The 18,614-nt window shown below is 44.1% G+C and overlaps 1 protein-coding gene across 1 annotated transcript in view; it reads left to right on the forward strand.

Moving 5' to 3' along the window:
- The window catches only part of ino80 (INO80 complex ATPase subunit), a 75,436-nt gene that overhangs the window by 33,259 nt on the left and 23,563 nt on the right, over positions 1-18,614 (forward strand). The window contains exon 23 of the mRNA XM_072449562.1: positions 14,212-14,339. Within this exon, the coding sequence (XP_072305663.1) occupies positions 14,212-14,339 (128 nt within the window). The remainder of the gene's footprint in view (positions 1-14,211; positions 14,340-18,614) is intronic.

Consider the following 18,614-nt stretch of genomic DNA (forward strand, 5'->3'; position numbering starts at 1 on the left):
AGTTTTATCCCTTAACTCAAAAACAGAAACATCTGCAAACTAAATACTTTGATAAATCTGACTCGTTTCAACATTCCTCCCCAAAGCGTTTACTCCAGAATGAAAAGGAACGTCTCAAAATGAATCTGAGAAGAAGTTTGATTCAAAAGTAAACGTAATTTACCAATTCCTAATAAAATCTCAATTAAAAAACAGCTAGACCTCATTAACTAAATCAATCAATCTGACTTGTTTCAACTAACTAAATATATACGTCTTGTTTGAACTAATTACATAGATAAATCCGTCAAAAATATATATATATGAATGTCTCAAAATGAATCTGAGAAGTCCAGTTTTATTCGAAAGTAAACGTAATTTACCAATTTCTAGTAACGCTGTAGATTCTTCTTCTTCTCTGCGTCCTGTAACATCTGCCTCTCCACCCCACGGCTTTGGACAAATCGAGTTTAAGTCCACCATTCTGACCACGGGGGCCAGCGGGGGCCAGTGGGGGCCGGAGGGGGCCAGTGGGGGCCAGTGGAGGCCGTAGGGGGCGGCGGGGCTAACCTTTCCCTCATCTGCGGCGCTGGACGAGTGTTGCTCATTGACGTATTGATCGGCGGTGTAATGTATCGTTTGTACAGTGCGCGGTCGGGGGGGGGGGCGCGGCTCCGCCCCGACCCGCTCCATCTGTCCGTTCCTCACATGTCGCTTTCGCCCGTCGCCGTGGACACCGCTGCGCCGCGGCGACGACCGGACAAATCTGCAAATGTTTTTACAGTGAAATATTGTGTAATTGAAACGGCCCATGTACACTGTAAAAAAACACACTGCAAACATGTACTACAAATACTGAAGATCGGATTAAGTAGAATTTAACTTGATTTAAGTATATTTTGACTTTCTTTGAGTAAGATTTGACAAAATGTTTTAATATTTAAAGTAATGTGTGTTTTTTTCTCATTTTAAGTCACAAAACGCTGATCTTTATCTTATTTTAAGTAAAACAAGATATTTTATGCTTTTTCATTGACGATCCGACTTTAAGACCAAAACACACCAAAAACAAGAGAAATACTTATGTCAAGTACTTTTTTACTTAGGCGAGCGTTTTTCCAGTGTAGGTCGAGATGAAATGAAATGACTTGAATTATCTTAATGGTGTTTTCTGGCGTAGCTAAAATGTGATGATTTAGATGTTACTTCTTCATTTATTTGAAGAACTGTCTGTTTTCTTCAGTTGCTGTTGGTCATTTCCTTTCAGTTTGATCAGTTTCACGTGGCCGTTTATATCACAATAACTTTACTTTTGCATCCGGAAAGTTCCTTCTTTAAGTGTCAATAATCGTTATAGCGACACGTTTCTTCTCGTGACCGTCGTTATCATGACATCATCATCGCACCTCGTGATTGCAAGTGTCGCTTCGGGACGTGTTCTCAGATCCATTTTGCGGACCACCCTCTGTCCTCGTGCAGCGCTTGTCAGGGGGACGGAGCGGGACCACCCTCTGTCCTCGTCCAGCGCTTGTCAGGGGGACGGAGCGGGACCACCCTCTGTCCTCGTCCAGCGCTTGTCGGGGGGACGGAGCGGGACCACCCTCTGTCCTCGCTTGTCGGGGGGACGTAGCGGGACCACCCTCTGTCCTCGCTTGTCGGGGGGACTGAGCGGGACCACCCTCTGTCCTCGCTTGTTGGGGGGACGGAGCGGGACCACCCTCTGTCCTCGTCCAGCGCTTGTCGGGGGGACGGAGCGGGACCACCCTCTGTCCTCGCTTGTCGGGGGGACGTAGCGGGACCACCCTCTGTCCTCGTCCAGCGCTTGTCGGGGGGACGGAGCGGGACCACCCTCTGTCCTCGCTTGTCGGGGGGACGTAGCGGGACCACCCTCTGTCCTCGCTTGTCGGGGGGACTGAGCGGGACCACCCTCTGTCCTCGCTTGTCGGGGGGACGGAGCGGGACCACCCTCTGTCCTCGCTCGTCGGGGGGACGGAGCGGGACGGAGGACGGCGGAGGAGCTTTAATGAAATTAGATCCTCCCGACGGGCTGTAGCGGCGCTGGGGGGGGGCAGCAGGGGGGAGCCTGAGGGCGGGGCGGGGTTAACGAGCTGCAGCAGACACTAATTGGGTCAGGCCCCCGTGTCAGGCCCCAGGCTCCGGCTCTACAGGGACCTGCGGGGATCAGGTTACAGCGGCGGGGGGGGAGGCAGAGAGGCGCTGGCGGGGCGGTGGGTTTTGGGTGTTATTTCCATTATTACAGTATTTAAAGGAGACACGTGGAGCAGAATGTACTTATTTGAGCTTTTAAACCGCGTTCCGTCATCAGAAACATGCCCGGGGTCGTTTTGAGCTTCATTCACGCCCTCTCAACCTAATTTAACAGTTTTCTTGCGTCAAAGGTCGAGCTCTGAGCATTTTCTGCCTCAAATCGCTCTCAATACAACTCGGTTAATCGATATTTGTGATTATTCAGGTCACAATGTAACCGGACGCACCAAAAAACTATAATTTCAACACATTTTAGAAGCAACGTTAAGGGTTAACTTTGCAAAATGTTTACGTAGATGCTATGTACGTTTTTCTCACATTCACTTTATTTATTTTGTCATTGGGACAGTTTGACCTCGCAAAGCCCGTCACGACCTTAAGGAGCAGTAACGCGTCGGACTGAATGAGACTGAACGACAATTAAACGATTATCATTATTTTTTTACTCGATTACGTCGCGTTTCCACTTGTAATCGTGAATCATCGTCAAATCGTGTCTTTTTTCCTCACAATGCACCGTAAACATTCAAATCTGACACCGTTTGCCAGATTGGAGCAGGAAGCTAGGTTTGTTTGTGTTTCCCTCTTTTGTAGTTTCCTCTTTTGTAGTTCCCTCTTTTGTAGTTCCCTCTGTGGCCACTAGATGGATCTCCAATTCCATTTGTGATGGGGAAACGCCTGATGAAGGAAGTCATGTGCATTTGGCGATGCAGAGGAGAGAGAGAGTGAGGAGGGAAGGAAAGGGGGGTGTTTTGGGGGGAGGGAGGGGCAGGTGGCAAAGCTTTATCTGCGTCTCCATGGAAACGGCAGAGCGGCGCCACACCACATGAGATTTGGGCTGTTAAAGCGAAAGTGACGACTGCGACGGCTTGGATTTGAATGTTTGCACTTTCGCCAGGCGTTTGCTCGCGTTAGCTGCCACGGGGCGGTCCGACAGAGGTGTGGCCGTCATTCTGCGCCGACGGCAACACCGCCACGTTCGCACAGGCCTTTCGGGGGCGACGCAGGCCATCCGGGGGCGACGCAGGCCATCCGGGGGCGACGCAGGCCATCCGGGGGCGACGCAGGCCATCCGGGGGCGACGCAGGCCTTTCGGGGGCGACGCAGGCCTTTCGGGGGAGACGCAGGCCTTTCGGGGGCGACGCAGGCCTTTCGGGGGCGACGCAGGCCATTCAGGGGCGACGCAGGTCATCCGGGGGCGACACAGACCTTTCGGGGGCGAGTTCAAGTTCCGGCGTTGAGCAAATAAAAACAAAAAAGGAAATAAAAGCCCAGGAAAATGTTATCATTGATTTAGTCTCTTTTGTGAAAAATCTTCACAATTCTTTAGCAAAATCTCTGAAATAGTTTTTGAAATCTGTAAAAAGTAAGACAAGGCAAGACACAGCAGGCAATGTAAAAAAAAACTGTTAATTTATTTTATGGTCAGTTTTCTCTCTCAACATTTAGGACAATCTGCTCCTAACGATGTTTTAGTCTTTCATTTAATCCACTTCATTCATTTGTCTTGTTTAGTCCAAACTTTATCGTCTTGTACTTGACAAGATTTTGACAGAACAAACAGAAAGATTTGTTCATGTCTAATTCTAAGCCTGATTTATTAACGTTTTAAGTCAAAAAAAATTGGAAAAGTGTAAATTTTCACAATTTTTTTTTTATCACATTTAGTTCACTAAAAAACTAAATCCAAAATTGCCTCTGTAACTGTTTTTATATCTAATATGTCAACAATTTAAACCTGTCCAAACCGGTCCATTTTTCAAATTTAATGTTTTTGCAATTTTTTGCAATTTTTGCAATTTGTACCAATAAAATGCCTTATTTCTAAATCAAAACATGACATGATGAAAAACTTGTAATACATTTTTTTATTCAGTTTTTGTGAGTAAACGACAGGAGAAGTTTCAAATTAATACCTTTAAATTTAATATTGTTTCCTATTCACCCTCAGCATCTGGCCTTAAATAACAAAAAGGAGCAATTTTTATTTTTGCCATGTCAACGTTACTCAATGATATTCATAACTACGCTCTTCATAGTCCTTTTTTTGCAGTGCTGTACTTTGTTAAGCATAAACATTGGCCAACCACCAATTATCTTCCATATTTCCGTGGTTGCTTAGTGAAAACCCACTTCAGTTTCCCCGTAGGTGTTCTCTAGCGCCGCTCGCATTCCTGCCGCGGCCCCAAACGTAGCATTTTCGAGGCCGATTCGGCGGCAGAAATAGCCACGTCAAACGCACTCCCCCCTCAGCTCCCCCGTAATGTGCAGGTCGGCAGTTCACACGATTACGCCGTAAGCCATAAGTGCACCGCTGGACCGAGGCGCAGCGCTAAATCGTAATCGTTCGCTCTCTTGGCGGCAGTTTTTTACGGGCGGCGGCGGCGGCGATTTTTAGATCCCCGGATTTTCAGGACGTAGGCGACCTAAATGTTCTGAACTCTGCCACCTCGCCGCGTCTGCAAAGCCACGGAAGTGCAGTGTGGTGGCGTTTTCTCATGGCGCCAATCTAAATCATGTGCGGTTCTCATTTTAGACTGGAAATAAACTATAGTCTGTCCTTGGGCTAGTCTTGCTTTAGACCTGTTTTAGTCCCATTCTAGACCTTGGCTAGTCTTGCTTTAGACCTGTTTTAGTCCCATTCTAGACCTGGGCTAGTCCTGCTTTAGCCCTGTTTTAGTCCCATTCTAGACCTGGGCTAGTCTTGCTTTAGACCTGTTTTAGTCCCATTCTAGACTTTGGCTAGTCTTGCTTTAGACCTGTTTTAGTCCCATTCTAGACCTGGGCTTGTCCTGCTTTAGACCCGTTTTAATCTCATTCTAGACCTGGGCTTGTCCTGCTTTAGACCTGTTTTAATATCATTCTAGACCTGGGCTTGTCCTGCTTTAGACCTGTTTTAATATCATTCTAGACCTGGGCTTGTCCTGCTTTAGCCCTGTTTTAGTCCCATTCTAGACCTGGGCTTGTCCTGCTTTAGACCCGTTTTAATCTCATTCTAGACCTGGGCTTGTCCTGCTTTAGACCTGTTTTAATATCATTCTAGACCTGGGCTAGTCCTGCTTTAGACCTGTTTTAATCTCATTCTAGACCTGGGCTAGTCCTGCTTTAGACCTGTTTTAATATCATTCTAGACCTGGGCTTGTCCTGCTTTAGCCCTGTTTTAGTCCCATTCTAGACCTGGGCTTGTCCTGCTTTAGACCCGTTTTAATCTCATTCTAGACCTGGGCTTGTCCTGCTTTAGACCTGTTTTAATCTCATTCTAGACCTGGGCTAGTCCTGCTTTAGACCTGTTTTAGTCTCATTCTAGACCTGGGCTGTTCTTGCTTTAGACCTTTTTTAGTCCCATTCTAGACCTAGCCTAGTCCTGCTTTAGACCTGTTTTAATCTCATTCTAGACCTGGGCTAGTCTTGCTTTAGACCTGTTTTAGTCCCATTCTAGACCTGGCCTAGTCCTGCTTTAGACCTGTTTTAATATCATTCTAGACCTGGCCTAGTCCTGCTTTAGACCTGTTTTACTCCCATTCTAGACCTGGTATAATCTTGCTTCAGACCTGTTTTTGTCCCATTCTAGACCTGGTATAATCCTCATTTAATCACGTTTTAGAGCTTTTATTGATCTTGTGGTGTTTACGATGGTTAGAAGTCAATTTACCTGGTAGGTAAAATGATGGCCGTCGTATCTTTTGTCTGCAGAGGTCTAAACTACGCGTTCATTTTGTCGTCCGCCGAGGTCATCACGCTGATTGGATAACCGCCGTCGTATATTTTATATTGTGACGTTCCTGCTCCTCAGAGGGTTTGCCACAGGGGTCGGTCTTTGGTCTATTGCTCTTCATGGTACATTTTATATAGTGACGTTCCTGCTCTTCAGAGGGTTTACCACAGGGGTCGGTCTTGGGTCCATTGCTCTTCATGGTACATTTTATATCGTGACGTTCCTGCTCTTCAGAGGTACACCACAGGGGTCGGTCTTGGGTCCATTGCTCTTCATGGTACATTTTATATCGTGACGTTCCTGCTCCTCAGAGGGTTTGCCACAGGGGTCGGTCTTGGGTCCATTGCTCTTCATGGTACATTTTATATCGTGACGTTCCTGCTCTTCAGAGGGTTTACCACAGGGGTCGGTCTTGGGTCCATTGCTCTTCATGGTACATTTTATATCGTAACGTTCCTGCTCCTCAGAGGGTTTGCCACAGGGGTCGGTCTTGGGTCCATTGCTCTTCATGGTACATTTTATATCGTGACGTTCCTGCTCTTCAGAGGGTATACCACAGGGGTCGGTCTTGGGTCCATTGCTCTTCATGGTACATTTTATATCGTAACGTCCATAGTTTGGAGTAAACTTGTTTCATAAAACCACCGTCCACAGTTTAAGTCGACTAACTGCTTAAAGGAAAGACATAAACCTTTAATGTGACGAGGACGCTGTGCAAAATGAGACTAAACTGATTTTACGAGTTCGCGGTCGACACATCAGCCCAAAACGATGTGCGTCGTATCTTTTCGTCCGCAGAGGTCTAAACTACGCGGTCGGCGGGTTTTTCCTCATCCGCCGAGGTCATCGCGCTGATCGAATAACCGCCGTCTTTTCTCATCGTGATGGCATCGCCGTGATTTGCGATTCCCGCGCTAAACCGTTCCGCCGCTGGAGTACCCGCCTCCGCGCGCCCGTCAGCAGGACACGTGACGCCAGAGCCAGGGCTTACGCTAATCTTCCGAGCGGGAACATCGCGGTCGCGGCGCCGGGGCCAAATATTGTCTCTTTTTACACGAGCGAACGTGCCAGGGCCGCAGTTTCCTCTGGATTAAAGCGTGTTTTAAAGCTGGAGCCGAGCGACCGGTTTCCATGGCGGCAACGAGGCTCCGTCTGATCCGACCGCACCGACATGGCCGCCGTCGCCACTGCACTGTAAAAAGAGACAGAAGTGCACGCGCTAAAGTGGCTGTTATTTGACCTTTTGCTCTCTTTTTAGCAATAATTATTCACTCATTTAACTGCCCATAAACTCTTAACAGTTGTTTTAGTGTTGACTAATCAAATGTTTTTTTACACTTTAAATACATGTTTAACCGAATAAAGTCTGAAATGTGGTGCTGGAAGACTTAAAGTATGAGAATATTTACAAAAAAAGTGTATTATTGATGAAAATCTGCAACGTATACCGTATATTCATGCTTTTTTCATAGTTTTGGCCGGGGTGCGACTTATACTTATATTTATACTTGTACTTATACTCCCAGCTACTTATATGTGATATTATTTGTTATTTTCACACTTGCAACTGCATTTCATACTCCAGTGCGACTTATATATGTTTTTTTCTCTATTATGCATTTTTTGGCTGGTGCGACTTATACTCCGGAAAATACGGTACTAAAAAGGGTTTAGAATTAGATTAGATTCAACTTTATTGTCATTGCACAGAGTACAGGTACTAAGACAACGAAATGCAGAATCTGTGTGGTCCATTTAACACATCAGAATTACCTTTCCCTGAACACTTTTAGAACGATGTTGAGCTTTATCTGATCGACTCTAACGTGAAGAAAGTGCTCTTATTTTGTCTTTTTAAATGATCCTTGTGGCCTCAAAATCGACCTTGAGCCAGTGCGTTCGGAGCCGCTCAGTTTTTGCAGTGCGACCGCGAGCGACGACACCCCCCCCCCCCCCCCCCCCCCCGCCCCCCCGCCCGCCTGCCGCGGTTCTCTCGCCCGCTCTTCCGTCCCCCGTTTCCGTGACGCCAGGCCCGATTACAGGGCTCCCGACGGCGACGCACTGTTTGCATTTCGAAGGGTTTGTGGGTTCCGCGGTCTCTCGGGCGCTCAGACGTTCGGGACCACACGGACGAGACCGCCGCATTCCAGGCGCTCTCCGGACCCCGGGCCCCGAGTCTCGTGTTGGTTTCCTCTTGTGTCTTTTGGGCCCCGCTTGCACATTGTTCTCATCCTGTGGGGTATTTTTTTACTAAGCTCAGTTTTTTTTTTTAGCTCTGTCTAAACTGGGAAAAACTGCGGCTTGTGGAAGCTTTTTGTAGTTTTTCACAGTCTCTTACGTCGAGAACAGTTTTTTTACTCTGTTTTCTATGTTCTATGTTCTCGATTGACTCTGAGAAAACCCCCGTAAAGTGATCCGGCGCGTCAGATGCCCTCCCATCCTCTCGTATCGCGGCGTGTCGAGAAATAACCGACACCTAATTCAAGCGAAAGTCCTTCCTTCTGCTTTTCCGCACAGTTCAATGTGATTCTGCTCATGTTTTTCTCTTCGTCTCGCGCTTGACGGAACCTAATGCAATTCTGGAAATGAGAATTATTTTTTGCACATTGACAGTTATTTATTTATTTGTCTTTGTCCAGGTCTTGTATGTCATGTTCTGTTCAAGCTTCTCTCCCATTGGTCGAACGGTCCCTGCTTTACGGATAAGAGAGTCTGTCATGATCAGGTTGATTGATAGTTGTGATTATTCAGGGCACAATGTGATTGTAAGAACCAGAAACTAATAATCGTGACAGTTTTAGAAGCAAAATGAAGTATTTTTAGTTAAATTTATTTTCCAAAAAATAGACTTAAATGCAAATTATTTTTTTTATTTGGCTGTTTTTAAAAAAAATCATATTTAACTTTATTTTGTCTTTCAGAAAGTAAAATTGATGAAAAGTTAAAACGGTTAAACCACTAGAATGAAAGAATGAAAGAAAATTAAAGATTTCACTGTAGAGTAAAGTCTAAACAATTGTGAATAATCCTTAAATCGTGATGTTTTTTCTCACAATAATCGTAACGGAAACAATTGATAATGTGACTTCCCTAACTACTCGGAGGGTTGACCACAGGGGTCGGTCTTGGGTCCTTTGCTGTTCATCGTATATTGGATATCGTGACGTGCTTAGTCTGGAGTAAACTTGTTTCATAAAACAGTCTTTGATACAGGAAGGTGTTTTAGAGCCGTTTTAACCGTCACAATCATCAAAACACGATTATGATTCTTTCGATAGTCGACTGGTCACAGTTTCCTCGACAGTTTTAGAACGAGCTTGAGCTTTAGCAGAACGTGCAACATAAATAATTAGTACAAGTATTTATCTGGATTCAAGTTTATTTTGATGTTTTGCCATTAGAAAAAGTGAGATTTTAATAATACTTTATAATAACTACACCTATTCCTGTCTTAACAAAGCATGAACAAAGTCTTAATTCATAGTGAACAAATAGTTTATTAAGCATGATTCAGGCTATGTATCTACTTATTCTAATACTCTTAATAACGTAATAACTCCAACTTTAACCTTAATTAAGTCGTTACTAAGCCTGAATCATGTTTAGTTAACTCTTTGTTCATTCTGAATTAACTCTGTGTTCATGCTTTGTTAAGGCTAATTAAGGTGTAGTTATTATAAAGTGCTTTGAACCTTCTTTTTTCATCTTATTTCAAGTTTAAAAAATGTTAATGAAGTAAAACCTGATATTTTATGCTTGTTCCCTTTATTTTAAGACCTTAATTAAGCCTGAATCATGCTTAATAATGTCTTTGTTCATGCTTTGTTGAGGCAGATTAAGATGTAGTTTTGTCTCTGACCTGAAACATTTCGACGCGGTTGACATGGCGACAAGCCGTGACCTCCGCGACACGCCCCCCGCCTCCTCAATATGGCCGCCGCACGTTTCCCTTGTCATGAGATCTATCGGCTCCTCTTTAACACCTCGGCGCGCTCTGACCTCATCGCGGGGGCTAAGCCCAAAGGTCGAGAGTCAAGGTTCAAGCAGAGTGCGCGTTAGCATTGAGCGCTAATGGGGGAAGCGTACGCGAGCGAGTCGGCGTGAACATTTTAGTATTTTAAACTGTCTGAAGAGGTTGGATTTGAAGTAAACGATAAAATCACCTTCTTCAAGTTTTGTTTTTAAAAGTTTTAGTCTTTTTTTTTTTTTACGAGAACGTTAAAAATGACAATTACGTGATGAAACGACGAGATCCGATATTATAAAGTGCTTGAAGTTGGTCATATTTATCCAAGTTTGAGTACATTTTACTGTCTTAAAATGTGAAACAAGTCGACTTTATCTTATTTCAAGAGCAGGAGCATTTGTTTTCTCATTTCAAGTGAGAAAATGCTTGTCTTTTTCTTATTTTTACTAAAACAATTCATTTTGTCTGACTTTAAGAGTCAAAACATACTCTAATCGAGACATATACTACTTAATTCAAGCACTTATTATGTTATTTTCCATTGTGTAGATTTTCTGTGAACTTTTTATAGTTTCATAAACAATAATGTGAAATTATAAGAAAATATTGCCGTAAAAAAACTGTTTCTGGTCCTAGTTTCAACAACATTTTAATTAGCCTTAATAAAGCATTAACAAATACTTTATTATCCTTCATAAAGGTCGAGTAAGGGTGACTCAAACTTATTTGCTACTTAATTAAGAAGTTCTGGTGTTAATTCAGTATTTTTTAAGTCTGAATCATTCTTAAAAGTATTTTTTTCATGCTTTATTGAGTTTTTTAAAAGTGTAGTTATTGTTATGTTTTAGACCTGGTTTGTACCTTTTCTTAGTCCGACTTTACTCCTGCTTTATTTCCGCTTTCATGCTGATAATTCAGACCTTGCTTAGTCCTTTTTTTGTCTCGTTCCAGTTCTTGTTTTTAGTGCTGCTTTATCGCTGGTTTTGTTATTTCATTCATTTATTTTATTCAAAGACAAATCCCTTGAGTTGTATACTTTGTTTAGTCTTTGTTTGGACATCGTTTGTACCTGGTTTAGTCCTGATTTATTCCTGGTTTAGTCCTGGTTTGTTCCTGGTTTAGTCCTGGTTTGTTCCTGGTTTGTTCCTGGTTTAGCCCTGGTTTATTCTTGGTTTATTCTTGGTTTAGTCCTGGTTTGTTCCTGGTTTATTCTTGGTTTATTCTTGGTTTAGTCCTGATTTGTTCCTGGTTTAGTCCTGGTTTGTTCCTGGTTTGTTCCTGGTTTAGCCCTGGTTTATTCTTGGTTTATTCTTGGTTTAGTCCTGGTTTAGTCCTGGTTTGTTCCTGGTTTAGTCCTGGTTTAGACCTGGTTTAGTCCTGGTTTAGTCCTGGTTTAGTCCTGGTTTAGTCCTGGTTTAGTCCTGGTTTGGTCCTGGTTTAGTCTGAGCTGAACGTGAGGCTGAAGTGGAATCCTCTCTCCGCCGGCTCCTTGTGGTGAACAAGTGTCTTCTTTCGCGTGGTCGTCCCGGCCGAGACGCTCTCTGTGGGACTGTGACCTCTGACCCTGACCTCTGACCTCTGCTGCTCTGCGCCTCTCCCGGTCAAACCTCCACAGAGCCTCTTCCCCGTTCAGCCTTTGTGTCATGTGACGTTAAAGGGCCCATGACGGGTTTTTACCATGTTCTGATTGTGACTTTATTTGGTGTATTTATACTTGTTGTACTTATACATTATAGTTTTACACTAATCGAGCAGGTATTTGTGGAGAAAACGTTGAAAAATCTGTAGAAAAATGACAGGAAGTGACATCACACTGGGTAATTTCCTAGTGTGATGTCATCAATTACAAACAGGAAGTGAAATTATAATAAAGCTGAAACATTTGCTATTCTGTGATGACATTTGAATATTGTTTTAGCAAAATTCCAAATATATTTATCTTAACTGCATTTTAGTTCAGAGTTGTCCGACCTGCAGGGGGCGCTTTCATTCCTCACCATCTCGGGTCTCATTTATGAAACTTTACGTTGAATTCGTGCTCTAAAAGTGTACGCACAAACTTCTCTGATCGCTTTCAACCCTCCAAACACAAATCAGAGTTTTTGGACCATGTTTTGGCTCATTTCCATGTTAAGTTTTGTTTTTATAAATCTCAAGCGTTCAACATTTTGACAAAATGGAATATCCACATCAGATAAAATGACTTACGGCGAGATAATGCTGGAAAAACTCATGTATCTTTATTTATTGATCAGTTTGTTTTGTCAGTATTTATCAAGTTTGTCCGATCTGCTCCGAATTTGTTTTTATTACAGTGAATCCTCGTTTATCGCAGGGTTACGTTCCAAAAAGAACCCGCGATAATGAAAGAAAGGAACAAAACCTTTTTACAGGCCCAAGCATTTGTTTAAAAAATAAAAGTACTGTATAAAAGTTTGTTGTTTTAAGTTGAACTTTTTCTGCGATAGTTTCATCTTCCTCTGCCTTTTGGGCCCGACACAAGTGCCTTTTGTTAGTTTCACTTCTCATGCCTGACAGCTAGGGGGCGATACTGTTCTGTTCACCTGTATCACGTGTCTGGGCGGGACCGAGGGAGACGTGGTTGTGTTGCTAACGTGAACGTGGTGCTCGCTAAATAAATGAACCTAAAGTGGAGTTTTCATTTGGACTTTGCAGAACGTTTTGTCGACATTGTGTGTGTCAATAACGGTGTTAACAACGTTAATAACGGTGTAACGTTATGTGGAGAAGACGCAGAGAGACTGTTTAGCCATCAGAATGCAGAACACAACGCATGATGCAAACCCGTGAAGCAGCGAGAGCGTGAAAAGTGAACCGCGTTATAGCGAGATTACACTGTATTTCATTTAAGCCCATATTTTTCTCCCGCAGACACTTTGGGCTGTAAAGTTGCTGCTACACACACCATGACCAATGTCTGATTCCAAGTCTCATTTACTTTAAATTGTCTTTAAAAATGAGGCCATTTTGGAATTTTTACACCAAATTTCAGTCAGATCTAGTTTACTCCAAAACTAAATAAGCAACGCCAAACCCTGTAAATGTTTTTGTATCTCGTATGTACAACATTTAAACCGGCTTTGGCCATTTTTCAGATTTAAATGTCCAGAATATGTGAATTTTTGGTAGTGTTTTTTACACATAAATTACCTTTTTTTATATGAAAATTTGACATGATGAAAAACTTGTAATACATTTCTTTCTTACATTTATGTGAGTAAATGACAGCAGAGGTTTACAATTTATATCATTAGATTTTTATTTTTTAAATCACCTACATACTTAAATAATGAATGAACTTAAATAATGAATACAAACCATATTTTTTATTACATTTTTTTTTTACAATTCCTTTGTATTTAGCCCAGATTATTTCACTCTATGTAGATTTTATTTTACTTTAACTCCATTAATACAATTTTTATCAAATCAAAATTTAAACCTTTTTTGATTTATGTGAAAATAGTTAAAAATGTGTCTTTATGTTCATGAAATTAACATTGAAATCCTTTTAAATTTGTTTTAATAAGAATAATTGTGACTGATCAGTAAACACACGATTGATGTGTTCAGTCCGCGTTTCGTCGTTTCGTCCGCGTTTCGTCCGTGTTTCTTCTTCTTCAGTCGCGACCCAAACCTCCCGCCCGGCTCGTTTGTCCTTTTGTGCCTTTGAACCGTGGAATGCAGCGCAGTATGTCGTGCTTTTGTTTTGGCGCGCTCGCTCGCGCTGCTTCTGGTTTCGGGTACATTTTTGTCGATACGAGCGCGAGGGAAGTAAACAAGTAAACAACCCATAGATGAGCTCCAGGTTCAAGGGGAATCATCTGTGATCCTCCATCCATTCAGAGGCCCAGAGACGAGGAAACTGTCTGTCATCATTTTAGAACGTCAATCATTTAAAGTTTAATTTGATTTACCGTATTTTCCGGAGTATAAGTCGCACCAGCCAAAAAATGCATAATAAAGAAGAAAAAAACATATAAGTCGCACTGCAGTATGAACTATAAGTAAAAGTATATAGGTATAATAAGTCGCACCCCGGCCAAAATTATGAAAAAAGGTGCGGCTTATAGTCCAGAAAATACGGTAATCGTCCTGTTTTACGCCAAACGGAATTTCCTTACGTTAAAGTCGTTTTATGTTGTCTTGAATTCTGTCAATTCACACTACCTTTAGACAATGAGTAATGTGTAATGCATGAGCTCCTCTGTGTTTTTAAAGTGTGAATCCGTAAACATGGCTGTTCCGTCTTGTGTTCCAGATAAAGAGAGTCTGATCACGGAGAGCGGGAAACTGCACAGTCTGGACCTGCTGTTGTGTCGCCTGAAGGCTCAAGGCCACAGAGTCCTGATCTACTCCCAGATGACACGCATGATCGACCTGCTCGAGGTAACGCAACGTAGCCCGCCGCTCGGGGGACGGGCCGAGCTAACGGCTAACGGGAAGCACTGCTCGGTCTGAGGCTAGCGGCTAACGGGAAGCACTGCTCTGTCAGAAGCTAACACACGGCTCTGTCTGAAGCTAACCCACTGCTCTGTCTGAAGCTAACCCACTGCTCTGTCTGAAGCTAACACACTGCTCTGTCTGAAGCTAACACACTGCTCTGTCTGTAGCTAACACACTGCTCTGTCTGTAGCTAACACACTGCTCTGTCTGAAGCTAACACACTGCTCTGTCTGAAGCTAACACACTGCTCTGTCTGAAGCTAACACTGCTGTCTGTAGCTAACACACTGCTCTGTCTGAAGCTAACACACTGCTCTGTGTGAAGCTAAGACACTGCTCTGTCTGTAGCTAACACACGGCTCTGTCTGAAGCTAACACTGCTGTCTGTAGCTAACACACTGCTCTGTCTGAAGCTAACACACTGCTCTGTCTGTAGCTAACACACTGCTCTGTCTGAAGCTAACACACGGCTCTGTCTGTAGCTAACACACTGCTCTATCTCAAGCTAACACACTGCTCTGTCTGTAGCTAACACACTGCTCTGTCTGTAGCTAACACACGGCTCTGTCTGTAGCTAACACACTGCTCTGTCTCAAGCTAACACACTGCTCTGTCTGTAGCTAACACGCTGCTCTGTCTGTAGCTAACACACTGCTCTGTCTGTAGCTAACACACTGCTCTGTCTGTAGCTAACACACTGCTCTGTCTGTAGCTAACACACGGCTCTGTCTGAAGCTAACCCACTGCTCTGTCTGAAGCTAACCCACTGCTCTGTCTGAAGCTAACCCACTGCTCTGTCTGAAGCTAACACACTGCTCTGTCTGTAGCTAACACACTTCTCTGTCTGTAGCTAACACACTGCTCTGTCTGAAGCTAACACACTGCTCTGTCTGTAGCTAACACACTGCTCTGTCTGAAGCGAACACACTGCTCTGTCTGTAGCTAACACACTGCTCTGTCTGTAGCTAACACACTGCTCTGTCTGTAGCTAACAGACTGCTCTGTCTGTAGCTAACAGACTGCTCTGTCTGTAGCTAACACACTGTTCTGTCTCAAGCTAACACTGCTCTGTCTGAAGCTAACACACGACTCTGTCTGAAGCTAACACACTGCTCTGTCTGAAGCTAACACACTGCTGTCTGTAGCTAACACACTGCTCTGTCTGAAGCTAACACACTGCTCTGTCTGTAGCTAACACACTGCTCTGTCTGTAGCTAACACACTGCTCTGTCTGTAGCTAACACACTGCTCTGTCTGTAGCTAACACACTGCTCTGTCTGAAGCTAACACTCTGCTCTGTCTGAAGCTAACACACTGCTCTGTCTCAAGCTAACACACTGCTCTGTCTGTAGCTAACACACTGCTCTGTCTCAAGCTAACACACTGCTCTGTCTGTAGCTAACACACTGCTCTGTCTGTAGCTAACACACTGCTCTGTCTGTAGCTAACACACTGCTCTGTCTCAAGCTAACACACTGCTCTGTCTCTAGCTAACACACTGCTCTGTCTGTAGCTAACACACTGCTCTGTCTGTAGCTAACACACTGCTCTGTCTGTAGCTAACACACTGCTCTGTCTCAAGCTAACACACTGTTCTGTCTGTAGCTAACACACTGTTCTGTCTCAAGCTAACACACTGCTCTGTCTGTAGCTAACACACTGCTCTGTCTGTAGCTAACACACTGCTCTGTCTGTAGCTAACTCACTGCTCTGTCTGTAGCTAACACACTGCTCTGTCTGTAGCTAACACACTGCTCTGTCTCAAGCTAACACACTGTTCTGTCTCAAGCTAACACACTGTTCCGTCTGTAGCTAACACACTGCTCTGTCTGAAGCTAAGACACTGCTCTGTCTGTAGCTAACACACGGCTCTGTCTGTAGCTAACACACTGCTCTGTCTCAAGCTAACACACTGTTCTGTCTCAAGCTAACACACGGCTCTGTCTGTAGCTAACACACGGCTCTGTCTGTAGCTAACACACTGCTCTGTCTGTAGCTAACACACGGCTCTGTCTGTAGCTAACACACTGCTCTGTCTCAAGCTAACACACTGCTCTGTCTGTAGCTAACACACTGCTCTGTCTGTAGCTAACACACTGCTCTGTCTGTAGCTAACTCACTGCTCTGTCTGTAGCTAACACACTGCTCTGTCTGTAGCTAACACACTGCTCTGTCTCAAGCTAACACACTGTTCTGTCTCAAGCTAACACACTGCTCTGTCTGTAGCTAACACACTGCTCTGTCTGTAGCTAACACACTGCTCTGTCTGAAGCTAACACTCTGCTCTGTCTGAAGCTAACACACTGCTCTGTCTCAAGCTAACACACTGCTCTGTCTGTAGCTAACACACTGCTCTGTCTGAAGCTAAGACACTGCTCTGTCTGTAGCTAACACACGGCTCTGTCTGTAGCTAACACACTGCTCTGTCTCAAGCTAACACACTGTTCTGTCTCAAACTAACACACGGCTCTGTCTGTAGCTAACACACTGCTCTGTCTCAAGCTAACACACTGCTCTGTCTGTAGCTAACACACTGCTCTGTCTCAAGCTAAGACACTGCTCTGTCTGTAGCTAACACACGGCTCTGTCTGTAGCTAACACACTGCTCTGTCTCAAGCTAACACACTGTTCTGTCTCAAGCTAACACACGGCTCTGTCTGTAGCTAACACACGGCTCTGTCTGTAGCTAACACACGGCTCTGTCTGTAGCTAACACACGGCTCTGTCTGTAGCTAACACACGGCTCTGTCTGTAGCTAACACACTGCTCTGTCTCAAGCTAACACACTGCTCTGTCTGTAGCTAACACACTGCTCTGTCTGTAGCTAACACACTGCTCTGTCTGTAGCTAACTCACTGCTCTGTCTGTAGCTAACACACTGCTCTGTCTGTAGCTAACACACTGCTCTGTCTCAAGCTAACACACTGTTCTGTCTCAAGCTAACACACTGCTCTGTCTGTAGCTAACACACTGCTCTGTCTGTAGCTAACACACTGCTCTGTCTGAAGCTAACACTCTGCTCTGTCTGAAGCTAACACACTGCTCTGTCTCAAGCTAACACACTGCTCTGTCTGTAGCTAACACACTGCTCTGTCTGAAGCTAAGACACTGCTCTGTCTGTAGCTAACACACGGCTCTGTCTGTAGCTAACACACTGCTCTGTCTCAAGCTAACACACTGTTCTGTCTCAAGCTAACACACGGCTCTGTCTGTAGCTAACACACTGCTCTGTCTCAAGCTAACACACTGCTCTGTCTGTAGCTAACACACTGCTCTGTCTGTAGCTAACACTGCTCAGGAGTGAGTTGTGACCTTTAGCATGCTCCCGCGTGCCGCTATCAGCCCTTATTAGCATAACTGTGATTAGCCCTTTGTGGCGTGTAGGCCTGAGGACGGAGGTGTAAATGTGCCGCTTCTGTTCAGAAAAATAACAGGATAAATTTGGAGCTCCGGCGTTTATCGTTCCGTCTGTCATTTATTGAACGATAAGTCGATACAGTAATTATCTGGCCTTAATTAAACGCTGCCCTGAAGCTTTGTTCTGGAGCGTCACACACAGAATAAAACCAGATGAACGGATTTCATTCAGAACGTCGTCATTGAGATGGACAACCGTTTGTGGACGAGCTCGTTATCAGAGACGGGAAACCGCTGGCGGTTTGATAACGAGGCGCGGCGTCGGCCCCTGCGTCTGTGCCGGGGCTCGTTAGCAAGGTCGTTAGGCTGGTAATTAACAGGTCAGGGCTAATTAGACGAGCTCATCTACGGCGAGAGGAGAAAGGAGAGGAGGAGGGAGGCAGATGGAGAGAGGAGGAGGAGCAGTGGGTGAGAGTGAAGGGGATTAAGACGGGAAAAGTCTTTTATGTCACACATTTGTTTTATTAGACTGGATTCAGCTCATTTTTAGCTCAACAATATAATTAATATGTTCTTTTTGGGTCATTTTTAACATTTTTCATTGAACATCTTTGAGATTTATGGTGTTGGAAGTCTGGAAACCTTATGTAGTTCTCATCCAGGAACGTTTGGGCGATTGATCTGCTATTTTTAGAAGCATTATTGATGTTAAAAATATATAAAAACTGTTATAATTGTGCTGCTTTTGAGGACATTTTCTCAGACTGGAGCCCAAGACTTACTTTGAATACACGTGTTGTTGTTAGCGGCCCCGGACCCCGTGTTTCCCTTTTCCGTGTGTGTTTTCAGAATTGTACTTTAA

Source organism: Eucyclogobius newberryi, unplaced genomic scaffold (genome assembly GCF_026437365.1).
Source record: "Eucyclogobius newberryi isolate DKJ021-1_F unplaced genomic scaffold, fEucNew1.0.hap1 SCAF_1, whole genome shotgun sequence".
Lineage (NCBI taxonomy): Eukaryota > Metazoa > Chordata > Actinopteri > Gobiiformes > Gobiidae > Eucyclogobius > Eucyclogobius newberryi.